The sequence below is a fragment of the Xenopus laevis genome, chromosome 2L (assembly GCF_017654675.1).
Source record: "Xenopus laevis strain J_2021 chromosome 2L, Xenopus_laevis_v10.1, whole genome shotgun sequence".
NCBI lineage: Eukaryota > Metazoa > Chordata > Amphibia > Anura > Pipidae > Xenopus > Xenopus laevis.
The window spans coordinates 3916193-3932495 of record NC_054373.1 but is presented as its reverse complement, the minus strand read 5'-3'; the positions used below and the strand labels follow the sequence as shown (position 1 = coordinate 3932495).

The window sequence follows — 16303 nt, the reverse complement described above, 5'->3', positions numbered from 1 at the left end:
CTGGTCAGTTTCCCACCAGTCTGACCAGCAAGTAGTCAAGGAAGTTGTCAGGAGAAAGAAAGAGGCTGATGTTCTTCTGCTTAGGAAAGATGTGAGAAAGGTTTCTAATTTTATTCCTAAGCAGAAGAACATCAGCCTCTTTCTTTCTCCTGACAACTTCCTTGACTACTTGCTGGTCAGACTGGTGGGAAACTGACCAGCAGGTGGCGCTGTTGTAACAAAATTCATTCATATTAACAGCACATGTATCCCTTAATATCTTGGAATTAAAACAAAATAAATAATGAATATACACTGAAAAATATTATAGAATAGCCCCCTCGTCTATTTTACATTCACTTATTTTAAAGGTTTACTTATCCTCTTAAAGTGAACTACCCATTTAAAAGGGTAGAACGGCAATAACCAATAATCAATAACCAATAATTTATTTCTCTGAAACCAAAGTAATGTGAGCACATCCCTTAGCTGCTACAGGGATGTTACAGACAGACATAAATGGAGCCTGGTCAGCTTAACAGATAGGCTTTACAACACTGATAAATCTCCTGCTGTTCTGTAATACAGAAGTTGAATTTATCCCAAGCAAAATTAAATCATTTCAACCATCGTCTTTCATGTGGTGCCCCCTACTGCCCATTCCCAGGGCCCCTGTATAGACCAAATGTGCAGCTCATTAACACAATAAAGAAATTGGGTTTAATTAAGACATTCATTGGGGCGTGAGAGGCAGAATGAAACCCTCTCTTTCCCGAGACCTTTAGAGACACAATAAACTATTAGGGAATTTCTATCAGTTTCAGCAATGGGGGGACTGTTTAGTAATTCGGGGGGTCGGGGTGGGACGGAGAATTCGGCTCCTCTTTAAAGTCCCTCGGCTCCTTTGTATAAAGCAAGTTGTTCTCTTTTATATTTCCAGTTGGTTAATTAGTTTAATTAGAGAGCTGGAGACTTGTCTTGTCGCCAACAGGATAAATCAGTAGATCTTCACCGTGACAGCCGAAAGTAGTCGCCCTAATGCTCCGGCGCCCCATTAATATGACGGGGGGTTGTACCTGCCTCCTGTAACTAATTTCACTCCCATTAATCTGAACAAACACATCGACAAATGGAATTAAGGTCAGAGACGATATGCAATCAACTGCATTGAGACAATGTTTAAAGGATAAGTAAACCTTTAAAATAAGTGAATGCAAAACTGATCAGGGGGCTATTCTAAGAGATTTTGCAATGTACATTCATTATTTATTTTGTTTTTATTCCAAGATATTAAGGGATACATGTACTGTTAATAGGAATGAATTGTGTTACAACAGCGCCACCTGCTGGTCAGTTTCCCACCAGTCTGACCAGCAAGTAGTCAAGGAAGTTGTCAGGAGAAAGAAAGAGGCTGATGTTCTTCTGCTTAGGAAAGATGTGAGAAAGGTTTCTAATTTTATTCCTAAGCAGAAGAACATCAGCCTCTTTCTTTCTCCTGACAACAACTTCCTTGACTACTTGCTGGTCAGACTGGTGGGAAAATGACCAGCAGGTGGCGCTGTTGTAACACAATTCATTCCTATTAACAGTACATGTATCCCTTAATATCTTGGAATAAAAGCAAAATAAATAATGAATATACACTGAAAAATATTAAAGAATAGCCCCCTCATTCATTTTACATTCACTTATTTTAAAGGTTTACTTATCCTTTAAAGGGAGAAAATTGGTTTAATTGGGCCAATCAGATGCCAGAAAATTTGCACCCACCAATGAAATGCAGCGAATGACATCAAGTTCTGGGGGGTTCTGGAGAATGGCCTTGGCTTAGCGCTGCTCAGTAGAGTACAATAGATGTAGCCACTGTAGATTCCATCACTACTAACACACCAAGTTTCTGGTTCAGAGGGAAAAATCAACGTTTTCATCCACCTCAAACGATGAAAGGCAATTTCAATCTTAGAAAAATAAAATTTCATGTAAAAATTGCAACTTAGATTAATTTTCCAGATTTCAAGTTATGAGCAGTTTTTACTCGGCTGATATAATGAATGAGAAACAACAGCGCCACCTGCTGGTCATTTCAGCCAACTGGACACAGAGGAAAATCTGAAACTCACCGAACTTTCACCTTTTCAATCCAAGTTTTCTACCAGTTCTGACCAGTTGGCTGAAATGACCAGCAGGTGGCGCTGTTGTTTCTCATTCATTCTATCAGCCGAGTAAAAACTGTTAATAAACAGCAATAGAAGTCAATTGCAAAAGGGGTCGTAAGAGCACACGAAACATTTTTCTGCATTCATTTGCTTTTATGGTTTTTACTTTCTTTAGTTTTAGTCCCTCAGGGGTCCCTGAGTGGGTGTGGGGGTCCCTGGAGTAGAAGCCCCGCAGAGCCTCGCACCCCCCACTGCAACGCTGAATATCTGGAAGCTCTTGATGACACATTTAAAGGGAAAGTAAAGCTTACGAGCAATCTACCATCTAGTCGACTGAATTAACCGACACTGTGTCAGCAAACATCAAAAATGTATAATTATTCATTTGACTTGACAAACTTAAAGTCTGATCAAGTTTTGGTGCAGTTGGATTTTTAGGAGGAGCCTTGTTATGTCCAAGTGATCATAGTAATGTGAAGTGTAATCAAGGAGGGCGTCTGAACAGAGGCCAAGTCGTGGTGATATCTGGGCTGGAATCGATTTTTAATCTTTCTACACTCAGCAGATATATGAGGCTGTTCCTGCTGAATTATGTTAGTGCAAGGGAATGGTGATATAGAGCTATGGGATCTCTCTGAATTGTGCTTAGTACAGGGGAATTCATTTGCTGCCATAGTTTTATGGGATCTCTCTGTACAGTCTATGAGCAAACTTAGGGGCTGTTCCTGCTGAATTGTGCTTAGTACAGGGAATACCTATACTGCCATAGTTTTATGGGATCTCTCTGTACAGACTATGAGCAAACTTAGGGGCTGTTCCTGCTGAATTGTGCTTAGTACAGGGGAATACCTATGCTGCCATAGTTTTATGGGATCTCTCTGTACAGACTATGAGCAAACTTAGGGACTGTTCCTGCTGAATTGTGCTTAGTACAGGGAATACCTATGCTGTCATAGTTTTATGGGATCTCTCTGTACAGACTATGAGCAAACTTAGGGACTGTTCCTGCTGAATTGTGCTTAGTACAGGGAATACCTATACTGCCATAGTTTTATGGGAAAAACTGCTGTCTTCAAAATCTAGAAAGAAAAGCAACAAATGTAAATATAATTTGCATAAAGTCCTCAGTTTTGTATTAATTTTAACCAAAGTCTCTAAATTTCTGAATCTGAAATGTCAAAATACAGTACATAAATGTGCCTGAAAAGAGGATGAAATAATTATGAAATTTGAGAATTTTTCATTTGCTGTTGCTTTAATCCTCCCAGCTCGTGTTTTTAAGGGAAAATCGAGGAAGCGGTTGTTACAGGGCTGGTCACGTTTGAACATTTATAGATACGTCTCGTCATTTCTCCAGGGTGTCTCGCAGGCTGGAATTTTCTGATATTTCTTCTCCGGCGCAGGAAAGTTAATTAGCGAATAATTGGATTTAATTGATGTACCTGCTCTGCGAGTGGTGAAATCAAGAAGAAGAATTTGGGCAGAAGATAATAGAAATTGGTTCCTTCTGATTCTAATGTTGTGTTTGAGCAGGTTTCCGTGTTGAATAGGCTCAATCTCCAACCTGTTTTGTATCTGAAACAGTTTTGCAGTTGCAGAGCATTCACCTCTGGTGATTGTGACATCAACAATGGTTATTCCCCTTTTTCTTGGGGTCAGACAGTCGGATCTAGGGGCAGCTATTTTTCCCTTAGATAAGCCAAGTCCTATGGTCTTGATCCCAAAACCTCTTAGCAGCCTAAACAGTTGTTTCCCTGGAATAAAAATGCATCTCTTGTTATTGTGACGTCATCTTCTTCCTACAGTTACAGAGAGGGGGCTGGGGCTTCGGGCTGCCAAACAGAATGCAATACTTGGGATATCTATCTTGTTCCGCAGCAGAAACCATTTGCTGCTAGACATTTGGCAATGCCATTTACAATCCAAATTTTTTTTTGTTCTGTGACTTTAAACTTCTTTAAGGGCTACAAAAGCCAACGCAACTCAACCCTTCGCTGACCCCACAGACAAAGACAATGATACATTTCCCAGCGTTTGATCGTTTTCAACTTCTCTCCTCGTTAAATGTCATTGTCATGGCAACTTCATTTAGAGCCGTGAGAAATTAAACAAGAGCTGAACATGTTTCCCGGCCGACCCCCTGACTTCTCACTCGCCCATTGCTTCTGAGACATTAATCCGTTCGGGGCGTTAACAGGCAACGATGGGAGGAGGAGTTATCGGGGATTCAACTAATTAGAAGATAAGAAAGTGATTATTTTCATCTGAATTAACAGAAGTAAAAAAAAAAATGGCATTTGATTGTGTTTCATGACTGCAGCATATCAACCGCTCAGAAACTACAGTTCCCAGCATCCTCCCTGCTCCTGTGATCTAATTGGTAGAGCCCCAGTGTGGGTGGTTCATGTGTGGGGTTTTGGGCATAATGGTTTGGGCTGCTGGTTGAGTAGAATCAGGGCCTCGTTGTCCTCATCCAGCAGCATTCAGCACCCAGAGGCCCCTGGAAGGTGGTGAGGGACCCTGGGGGACCCCAGAGGTGGGTGCTGCTTATTAATTATCAAGGTCTGGTTTAAGGGCTGCAAAGGGGGTGTGGCTTGTTAGGAGAAGAGGAGGGGATTGGGTGGATTATGGGTGTGTTTTGAGTGGAATGGGGTGTTGCCAGTAGTGATGGGTGAATATATCCCGTTTCACTTCGCCGAACAATTTGCGTATTTCCGGCGAAATTCAGGAAACCCGAAAAATTTGTCACTCGTGTCCATTTTGATGCCGGAGTTAAAGTCTATGGGCGTCCGATTAGCGATGACGCCGGTGAATTTTTGCTGGAGTTTATTTGCCGGCGGCGAAACGCAGAGATTTGCTGCGAATTAGTGCCAGCCAAATTTATTTGCCCATCACTAGTGCCCAAGTCTGTAGCCTAGTTGTGTGTTTATTTTCCCAGGGACCCAGGCAAGCAGTGAGCTCGTAGCCGGCAGTGAGGGGCCCAGGCAATTTACTAATCACTATGTGGCTCTATCATTTATGGAGGTGGCCCTGCTCACACACGTGCTATAGGGGAATAGCTCAATTGCATTCAGGTTTGGTGCCACCCACATGTCAATGGCAACTGGCACCAATGCTCTTACTGATCAGGTTCACATCAAACCTTAAAAACCCTGCAGATTCTTCTGCTCACACTCTACCAGTAAGATATGAAAATAAATTGAAAGAGCGCCCTCTGGTGGATTGTATTGCACCTACACAAGTATAAATAGGCTATATTATTTATATTTCCACTAAGTATCAGCTCTACAGGTCTGTATGTACCAACCAGATATATATGTAAGTAAATCTAACACAGAACCACGCTGTCTGGAATGACAGGCCACATAAAGGTCCAAATGAACCAAATCAGAGTTAATAAGTTGCACTTCACTAGAGATTAACAGGGAATCCTGGGATTTGTAGGCTTATGGCACATGGGACATTTTGTAACCTCACTGCGTATGTTTCTCCACCAGCAATTTGCATTTGGATCATGGAAGTGACTTTTATTATAAAGAAGATACAGAAGGAGTAAAATGACTTGTAAGGAGGAGAGAGACTAGATAACAAGGACAGCCTGTTGTCCAGACAAGGAGTGAGTAGATTGGGGTAGAGCCCCCGGCCAGTTAGGGAATTAGAGTGTTCAGGTTTTGGTTACAGAGAACCAATGGGAGTTGTAGTGAGACAGCCAAGAGAAGTGTCTGTACTGTATATGGACCAGACAGAGGAGAGTAAAGGAGAAGGGTCTCCGGAATATCACTCAATAAGTGTAAATCCTTTATTAGAGGAAAGCCAGGAGAAAAAGAGTCTTGTCTCAGAGTAACCACAGATTTATTCATATTTTACAAAGACCAAACCTTATAGTGAGGGGTTGCAAACAAAAAGTCCAACTCTTTCAAGAGCAGCAAATAAGTCCAACTCCTGTTATTGTTATTATTATTGAGCACACGTTCCTATTTGACTTCTCTAGTTACTCCTGAGTCCTGGGGGTACCTGGCAACACCGATGTTACCTAAGGGGAATATGAGGGGAAACCTAAAATCAGGGGATGTAAAATTGAGGTTTCGTTGTATAACTGCCGGGGATAGACTGGGATATCACATTGGGATAACTCTGGCTATTTGGGTACAATCTGGGATATCACTCTCAAAAGAAATGTTTAAAAAGTGATGGTATTTTTAGTAGTACCATTTTGACCTCGTGTAAGACAAAACTCAGTAAAGGAAAACCTTTAGTAATAGTCAGGCAATTTATTCATACATAATACAACATAACAGTTTTGTCTGGGTAAGCTGTTGGAGTAACACACAGAATGTCACCCAAGGACTTACCAAAGACCCACCTCTTGGTCCAGGCGTTATATAACTTTCAGAAGGCATTTATAGTAATTGTGACAAGGGGTACAAGGAAATACCATACATGGTCTGGTGAGGAGACTTACTGACATATATTTATACATTCCTGTAAGATGTGCAGTTTTGCAACATAAGAGTTTCCTGGTTCCAACTGTCCACAGCCTCGTAGACATCTGTTGGCTAAACATAGTCATTGTGGTACAGACAGTAATTGAGCAACACCTCTGCAAAAGGCCATAAGAGACATGCTGACACTATACTGACACTCTTCTAAGTAACAGAGTGGAGATCATTTATTTGTATATTTGTATTTGCCTAGTATAAGTTATATGAGTGACCATTGTCCACAGTTGACCATTAGCCCTTATAGTCCATCCTGCCTTGGGCCCTATAGCGTTATGGCGTCATAGAGGGCGGGGGTGACAAATATCAACCCTCTGACACTAGCCATTCGTCCGTCATAGGAAATAGACCGTTCCAGATATATTTTATAATAACAAAAGTCCAAACCTCCTTCTGCATTAGGCTATAACACATAGAAATGCTAATTACTATTAAGCCTGTGACCCATATTAGGCTTCGGTATAAGCTTCCCTTGGAGAGATTTGTATCCATTATATTTTATATGTTTTAATCTCAAGCGAATTGTGCTGTTGTGGGTTATTTATTGTTTAATTAGGGGCTCTAGTGCGTGTATGTGTTTCGGTGTGTCAGTACCCATTATAGTCCACTAGATGTCGCTCCCCAGCACACGCCCATGTGATGCTGATGTTGCAACCTTGCAGTTTCCCATCGCTGTGCCACAATAATAAAGGAATGTCAATCAGAAATGAGACTTTTGCAAATATATATAATGTGTTTGAATGTTAATATGACACAATTATATCATGGATCAAGATTTGGGGTTTTTCAGCTTCTGCTTTGCTTGATCATTTAATTGTTTCATCGGAAACAGAGTATTATGGGAGTTGTAGTTCATAAAATAAAAGCACCATGCTCTTATATATTTATTCCCAAACCTAGGGATTGTGAATGAGGTTCCACCAGGGCCAGTCCCACTGACATGAATAAACACAGATTTACAGATTCGCCCCAGCAACCAAGAACCAAAAATATTGAGTTGATAAATTTCTCAGCAACATCTCTGGAGTATTATCAACTATTATATCAATTCTAACAGCTGCCTGTAATGAAATGCGGGGGTTCTGCTCAGCAGGGACAAACAGATGGATCAACTAAATGTATCAATTTAGAACAGTTTACAGGGTCGGCGACCCCCCCTCCCGGAGCTGCTTTAGAAGGTGAAAAATGACACTTTACACTTAAATATTACAAAAACAGCATTTCGCTGTCAGTGAATATATTCGCGAAACTGCAGCAAAAATTTGCCGGTGTCAAAAAAATCTGGACACGCTTCTGAATAGTTGCTAGCACCAAAACTGTATGCCCCTCAGTATTATTCGGACGCTCATTGACTTTAACAAGGGCGTCAAAATCGGCGCAATCGTCCAAATTGACACGGGCGTCCAAAATCGAATTTCGTGATTTTTTTCATGAAGCAAACCGGACAAATTCGCCAATCCTTGTTGCCAACCAGTGCTTCGGTCTGTAACCTGCTTCCCTGCAAGAAGCTACTAATAAAGTGCCTCTGTTCATTGTAGTGTTGGGAATATGCCTAATTATTACAGTAAAGGCCAAGCGCACGCACATATGAAGGTGAGAGAGAGAGAATACAATTCTGTGTGTGCAGTTTCCCCAGGAGCCCCCTGACTTTAATGGATTCTGTTCTCAAGCCAGTCTTGGTCATATCACCTTGGCCTTGAGGATGAACCATCTCATTGGTTATATGAGCAGTTCTTCTGTGCCGTGAATAGATATCTCTACGCTCTTGCAATAGTAACACCCTTTTATGCCATAAGCTCTTATCTCATAGATTCCCAAGTTTATAAAAACTCTGTCATTTCTTTGTTCGGGGTGCTGACACTTTGTGAGTTCAGAATCCACGTAGCTCGCATCAAATAAACGTTATCTTTTCAACTCAAGTGGTGTCCGATTGTTGCAGTTCCATAACAACTGTAATGGCTGCCCAGCAGCTACGGGTGGTCCCTTTACAAACTCGGTATGTAGTTCATTTGCATCATAACGGAAGGTGGAGAGGAAGTAAATGGGCTCAGACAGGAAGCAATTGATTTGCATAAAAAAGAGAGTGGAGAGGAAGTAAACGGGCTCAGACAGGAAGCAATTGATTTGCATAAAAAAGATAGTGGAGAGGAAGTAAACGGGCTCAGACAGGAAGCAATTGATTTGCATAAAAAAGAGAGTGGAGAGGAAGTAAACGGGCGGGAAGCAATTGATTTGCATAAAAAAGAGAGTGGAGAGGAAGTAAACGGGCGGGAAGCAATTGATTTGCATAAAAAAGAGAGTGGAGAGGAAGTAAACGGGCTCAGACAGGAAGCAATTGATTTGCATAAAAAAGATAGTGGAGAGGAAGTAAACGGGCTCAGACAGGAAGCAATTGATTTGCATAAAAAAGATAGTGGAGAGGAAGTAAACGGGCTCAGACAGGAAGCAATTGATTTGCATAAAAAAGAGAGTGGAGAGGAAGTAAACGGGCTCAGACAGGAAGCAATTGATTTGCATAAAAAAGATAGTGGAGAGGAAGTAAATGGGCTCAGACAGGAAGCAATTTATTTGCTTCTGAGCCCCCCAATCCTTTGCTATTGCTGCTAAACAGAACATGGCGTCTGATGTACTAATTCTTAGTTTTATTCGTGGGTGAACCAGTAGTTCAGACTGTTGCACCGACTCACGTAACAACCCGTAGAGCACGTTCTCCATTTCTCAGCTAACATAGAAGTCCCACAGCTCCATCATTAGCACCACTGCTCTTCTACTGTCACATATTAATGGTCTTTTCATCAATATTTCCTTTCTAGAGAGAGGCAGCAACGTGCATTACAAGTTTAAAGGTACAGTATGAGACGTGTTTCTGTGCCGAGAAGGTTCCCTGTGCGATAACATCTCTCAGGCAGTCGCACACTAACACAACCCGGGAATTCCTATTCACTTTCCACCTTTGTATTCTTTTAATTCTGCAGCTCTTGAGTGTAGCCTTTAACCTGTTATCTGGTTGTTAGGCTTACTGTCCCTAGCAACCAGACATTTGTGTGATTGTCAGTATGAACTGGTAGTTTAACTTTAATATTGGAGAGTTGAATGAATTTTAAAGACACATTCACCATAAAATGAAGTTGCTGCTTGCTCTGCTTCTGGCAACTAGAGGATAGTTAAAGGCACACTTTCCCTTTAACTCCTATTATTCTGGTAAGGGTGCCCAAGGCAATTGTTAGGACATATGGTGCATTGAAGTGCAGTCTAAAAGGCAGATAAGTTACATTTAAATATAGCTAATTAAAGATGTCTTATTGATTTCTGCCACTGCACTACTTAAACTTTAAAGGAGATAAAAAGGGTCTTGAATTATGTTGCCTTCTACTTGAATCCCAAGAATAAATTACAAGTTTTTATGACCCATGTGTATATATATATATATATATATATATATATATATATATATATATATATATATATATATACTGTATATACTGTACATATATATATACAGTATATATATACTGTACGTATAGATAGATTTTTAATAGTCAACATGATGTTTCTGCCCCTACCGGGACTTTTCTCAAGACCCCTTTTGGTGTTGCCAGTCTTTTTTAGTGTATATATATATATATATATATATATATATATATATATATATATATATATATATATATATATATATATATATATATATATATATATATATATTGTAATAATACAAAAGCAGTAGTAAAAATATAATATAGTACCATATGTATATATTATATGGTAAGAAAATTTAGGAGACACAGGAGAGAGGCGCTGTAGAGCTTACAATCTAATATTGATCTGTATGTAAAGGTTGAACTTTATGGACTTGTATCTACCTGAACTGCTACGTACCAACTGATTGGATCACTGACCAAACTGATCTGCTCTGTGATGACAGTGAAGGGCCACCAGGGGGCAGCAGACAACTGCTTATTAAAGTTTTACATTAAAATGCACACAAAAAGTACAGGTATTACGTAAAAGGCCGTCTCCCATAGACTCAATAATATCCAAATCATTCATATTTTTAAAAATGATTTCCTTTTTCTATGTAATAATAAAACAGTCGCTTGCACTTGATCCCAACTAAGATATAATTAATCCTTATTGGAAGCAAAAGCAGGCTATTGGGTTTATTTCATGTTTATATGATTTTCTAGTAGACTTAAGGTTTGAAGATCCAAATTACAGAAAGATCTGTTATCTGGAAATCCCCAGGTCCTGAGCATTCTAGGTTAACAGGTCCCATACCAGTATAAGGTCCCTATAGATGCCAAATGTGCATAATCCCTAGTCTGCACCCCGATACTTTGCACCTATCAGAGGGGAGGGGAAGAGAGAACCCAGCGATGCGGTTTGTCACTTTGTAGATGGCGCCTTATTCCTGGATTAGGCCGAATGAAAAATGGAGCAGGTTTTACAGTAGGGGGAGAATGTGGGAAAGATCCTTCATGATCATCTGCTGCCACTGCAGGGTCTGAGCTCCCCACCCTATACCATATAAGGATCAGGGGCTGAAAGAGCTTCTGTTATTTCTAATCCAACCTACAGATCTCACCGTCCTATTACACTGTAACTCCCATGATCCCCTGGATTGTTCTACTTATTAGCGATGTTCAGAAATATATGATTGGGCTCTTGACAGGTAAAGGACAAGTAATACCAAAACATGAAAAGCTTTACTTTGTATCAGTTTATAGTTATACATAACATATTCCTGAGCTTCCACTTTCCTTTTCTTTTCTCTTTGTTTAATAGATTCCTTTCCATGAAACACAATAAATAAATCATTCTTTAGTACTCAATAACCATAAATAACACCTTATAAACTGGGCTGGGAGTATCACTCATATTTTATAGGATAATGTACCCCCTTCTGTAAATGATAAGGATATTAGAAGTCACTGAGGGGTTGTTCTGTGATCATATAAAGGCACAAGTCTGCAGGCTGAGTTATACAGGGAACTCTGAGTATCACTCATGTATTATAAGGGATAATGTACCCCCTACTGTAAATGATAAGGATATTAGAAGTCACTGAGGAGTTGTTCTGTGACCATATAAAGGCACAAGGCTGCAGGCTGAGTTATACAGGGAACTCTGAGTATCACTCATGTATTATAAGGGATAATGTACCCCCTACTGTAAATGATAAGGATATTAGAAGTCACTGAGGGGTTGTTCTGTGACCATATAAAGGCACAAGGCTGCAGGCTGAGTTATACAGGGAACTCTGAGTATCACTCATGTATTATAAGGGATAATGTACCCCCTACTGTAAATGATAAGGATATTAGAAGTCACTGAGGGTTTGTTCTGTGACCATATAAAGACACAAGTCTGCAGGCTCAGTTATACAGGGAACTCTGAGTATCACTCATGTATTATAAGGGATAATGTACCACCTACTGTAAATGATAAGGATATTAGAAGTCACTGAGGGGTTGTTCTGTGACCATATAAAGGCACAAGGCTGCAGGCTGAGTTATACAGGGAACTCTGAGTATCACTCATGTATTATAAGGGATAATGTACCCCCTACTGTAAATGATAAGGATATTAGAAGTCACTGAGGGGTTGTTCTGTGACCATATAAAGGCACAAGGCTGCAGACTGAGTTATACAGGGAACTCTGAGTATCACTCATGTATTATAAGGGATAATGTACCCCCTACTGTAAATGATAAGGATATTAGAAGTCACTGAGGGGTTGTTCTGTGACCATATAAAGACACAAGGCTGCAGACTGAGTTATACAGGGAACTCTGAGTATCACTCATGTATTATAAGGGATAATGTACCCCCTACTGTAAATGATAAGGATATTAGAAGTCACTGAGGGGTTGTTCTGTGACCATATAAAGGCACAAGGCTGCAGGCTGAGTTATACAGGGAACTCTGAGTATCACTCATGTATTATAAGGGATAATGTACCCCCTACTGTAAATGATAAGGATATTAGAAGTCACTGAGTGGTTGTTCTGTGACCATATAAAGACACAAGGCTGCAGACTGAGTTATACAGGGAACTCTGAGTATCACTCATGTATTATAAGGGATAATGTACCCCCTACTGTAAATGATAAGGATATTAGAAGTCACTGAGGGGTTGTTCTGTGACCATATAAAGGCACAAGGCTGCAGGCTGAGTTATACAGGGAACTCTGAGTATCACTCATGTATTATAAGGGATAATGTACCCCCTACTGTAAATGATAAGGATATTAGAAGTCACTGAGGGGTTTTCTGTGACCATATAAAGGCACAAGGCTGCAGGCTGAGTTATACAGGGAACTCTGAGTATCACTCATGTATTATAAGGGATAATGTACCCCCTACTGTAAATGATAAGGATATTAGAAGTCATGGCTCTTGGGACCATTTTAACAAAGGTTATGGCAAAATGGTAACCATTCAATATTTAATTCCATTATAGTATGTTGGCTTATGATACTTTAGCCCCTAAATCTTCTCTTATTCACTGTTTTTTGTCTCAGTAGGACCCGGGACGCCGATAGACAATGCTACGAGCCTGGCTGCATCTCTTTGGCTAATGGCAAACATCCTCCTCTGCTTATTCTGCACATGTTAATATAATAAATATATACAAGAAAAAAGAAAAAAAAAAGAAAACACAAAAAAAGTAATATGGGAGAGAAGGAGAGAGAGAGAGAGACTGAACTGTTTCCTTTAATAAAGTGTCACAAAATGGGAAAAAATATATATATATAACAATACGAGAAGACCAGAAATTGTTTCATTCGATAAGGAATCAGATCAACGTTCGAGAAGAAAGGACTGAATTCTGTTTGAAGAAACACAAAATGCTGAGAACATTGAAAAGCTGTAAAAAATCAGTTTATTTTTCCTTGTCTATTTTTTTTTTCCCTCTCGGTTCTTTTCACGTAATAGTCTAATTTTGTCGTTCCAAGACTCTCTCTCGCTCGTTCCCAACGGACTCAATGCTAACCCTGGTTTCTGGTGTCCCTTTGCCCCGTGGTGTAGGAGACGAGTCAATAGACAACCCTTCTTGTAGCTTTGGGCATTTCCTCGTCAATAGGTAAAGTAAGTGTCATAACTGGAGGACACCCTATGAACCATCAGCGCATTTTCTCTTAATGAATCTAACAAATTGGGCCAACACTTGTAGAAATGAGGTCTTTTGCTAACTGAATACCTGTCTGGCTTCAGATAACGTTGGACTGGTATCACATCTGTGAGTAACGTCCGTTGAGTTGGCTTTCCTCCATGTGACACCTACTTTTCCTCTTGCGTCTAGAGGTTATTTTCTACTTTAAACCCTTTGCCCCTCCCCGCCACCTTCACAGCACATGGCCTTCAGATTGTATGAGGTCGTATGATGTCACAATGGGTTTCATACCACTTAACATGCTTGATCTATGTATTCTAGAGAAAGACAGGCAATTCGCTATGTATCATACAACAAAAAAACACCAGCACACCCAGGGTAAAGCGAGGGGCAAAGGGATCAAAAGGTTTCGGGGCTCAAACTTTTACAGGGATTGCTTTCTTTGCCTGCTTTTGTGTGCGTGTGAGTGTGTGCAAGGCTTGCCGTAGGGACTAACACATATCACAACCAACAGGGTTTTGTTCATGCTGCAACCATTTTTGCATGAAGCAGTGGTGAACACTGTTATAGGCACTAAGTGACCAATCACAGAAATAGCCATAAGGAACTTGGTCACGTGATTTACATTGACTCACTCCAATCAGAGTTCTCAGTGGGCAAACCATCATTTCTTACCTTCAAGTTGGCTTAATACATCCGACTATCTGAAATTTTCCATGTCAAACCCAACTGGATGATGGTGTTCTACAAGAATCCTTAGCTGGGCAGTTTGGGAGGACCACTAGCGAGGGTTTCTAATCTCAGCTTCAGCAAGCCATGGAATATCCCTACAGGAACACTGATAGATCACACCAAAACTCAGATCGAGATACCTATAGTACCAATCCACCCATGGGCTTGTATGAATCTCCGTGACGCACAGTTTGAGTACGTGGAAATCACTGATTTAGGGTATAAAATACAAGTATATAGAGTGGATAAGGTATTATGTCTTATTGTGGTGTTAATTATATAATAATTACTGCATAGGCCTTCACCTCTTCTTAACATTGTTCCTCTAACTGTAGTATGTTATCATGAATACAAAGAGGAGGCATGCATGGCTGTTTTTGTTCTGAATATGAGTCAATCAAAATAGAGTTATCATTGGGTTGGAGGGTCCTAGAACTTTAAAGACCCGACAGATAAAAAAAAAAAAAAGGATTTCAACCTCAGTTGACTTGCTTTTCTATGGTCTATGATAAGGTACCACTTTTTGTGATTAGGCAATAGCCCTCCATTAAAGCAGTTATTTATGTATATTATAAATAATCTCAAGAACTAAATTTGTGCTATACCTGTAAAGACGACTCTTCTCCTTTCTTCTTCTTTATCTCCTGAAGTAGGAATGGAAATATCTCATAATAGTAGGGGATCTCTGGTGTCCTTCATCGATCTTGGAGACCCACCAACTAAAGGCACCACCCTAGAGAGCATTCTCCTATACACCACATGTATGCTCTACGGTGCATGATCCAAATGTTTATAGACACTGTTGTCCCAAAAGGAGATCATGCTATCATAATCTGAGTTGTTCTTGCTGCAAAGCTTGAGATACCCCTTGGCATAACTTTGGCTACAAAATGTGTTTCTTTTCCTTTTTTTTCTTTCTTTTTTGGAGTATTTGATATTTGAATTGTTCCATTTATCATAATACATTAAATTCATTGATGTGTATCAGTCTGCCCCTACTCACTAATATCTGTGGATCCCAGGTATATTATTCATACCATATTAACTTGATGTTACTCAGTGTCTTTGCTATCAGTATGACCAACCACAATCATCATAAAGCCTGAGAGATGAGAAAGTGATTGAGGTAGCCAAATACCTATTGGACTTTGGTATATTTGATTGGTCCAGGAGACCATCATTCCAATTATTACATATATACCCTACCTGCCACCAGGTTGGTCTTATACAGTCAAACCATCAGTTGTTGCTTTATATGCAGGGCAGTAATTCCTGCGGTCCAGAAAATGAAACAGAAATATTACCCAGTATGCCACAGAGGTACAAAAATATTTGAACTGTCCATAGGTCCTTTGGAAAAGGTAGGGTGTTTGATGTTGGCCACTACACTGAATAGGCACCAGTCAACCAGATGTCTTCCCTCTTAATCAACTGCAATGCAATGCTCCTCCAAAACACCTACAGTGGAAGCCCAAATGGATCGATCATGGTCTCACTGATTATAAAACAAGCCAATTGGACAACCTTTACAGAAATTAGAATGGGATTTAATCCAGTAATACAAATATATATATATATTTTTTTTTTATTATATATTATGATTTGTCCTTAAATACAGGGTTAAAGGAGAGACATAAAAGAACCCTAGATTCAAATAGAGACCTAAAATAAAGCAGATGCTACAGTGTATCCAACCCATGCTTGCAATTTGTACCTATTCATGGCCATATTTGAAGACATAGGACTGGTGACCACGTTTGGGGTTTGAATGCAAAATCAACAAGAAAAAGATTATTGTATCTTTTATTAAAAAACCAAGCAGT

General features: G+C 39.9%; 1 protein-coding gene across 9 annotated transcripts in view; it reads left to right on the top strand.

Moving 5' to 3' along the window:
* Positions 1 to 15464, top strand: part of lsamp.L (limbic system associated membrane protein L homeolog) — a 1234661-nt gene extending 1219197 nt beyond the window's left edge. For 4 of the 9 annotated variants that reach the window (XM_041581004.1, XM_041581005.1, XM_041581001.1 and 1 more), the window contains 2 exons: positions 9448 to 9480; positions 13156 to 15464. In XM_041581004.1, the coding sequence (XP_041436938.1) occupies positions 9448 to 9480; positions 13156 to 13250 (128 nt within the window). In that variant the 3' untranslated portion in view covers positions 13251 to 15464. 9 annotated transcript variants of the gene reach the window in all.
* Positions 15465 to 16303: the final 839 nt, after the last annotated feature.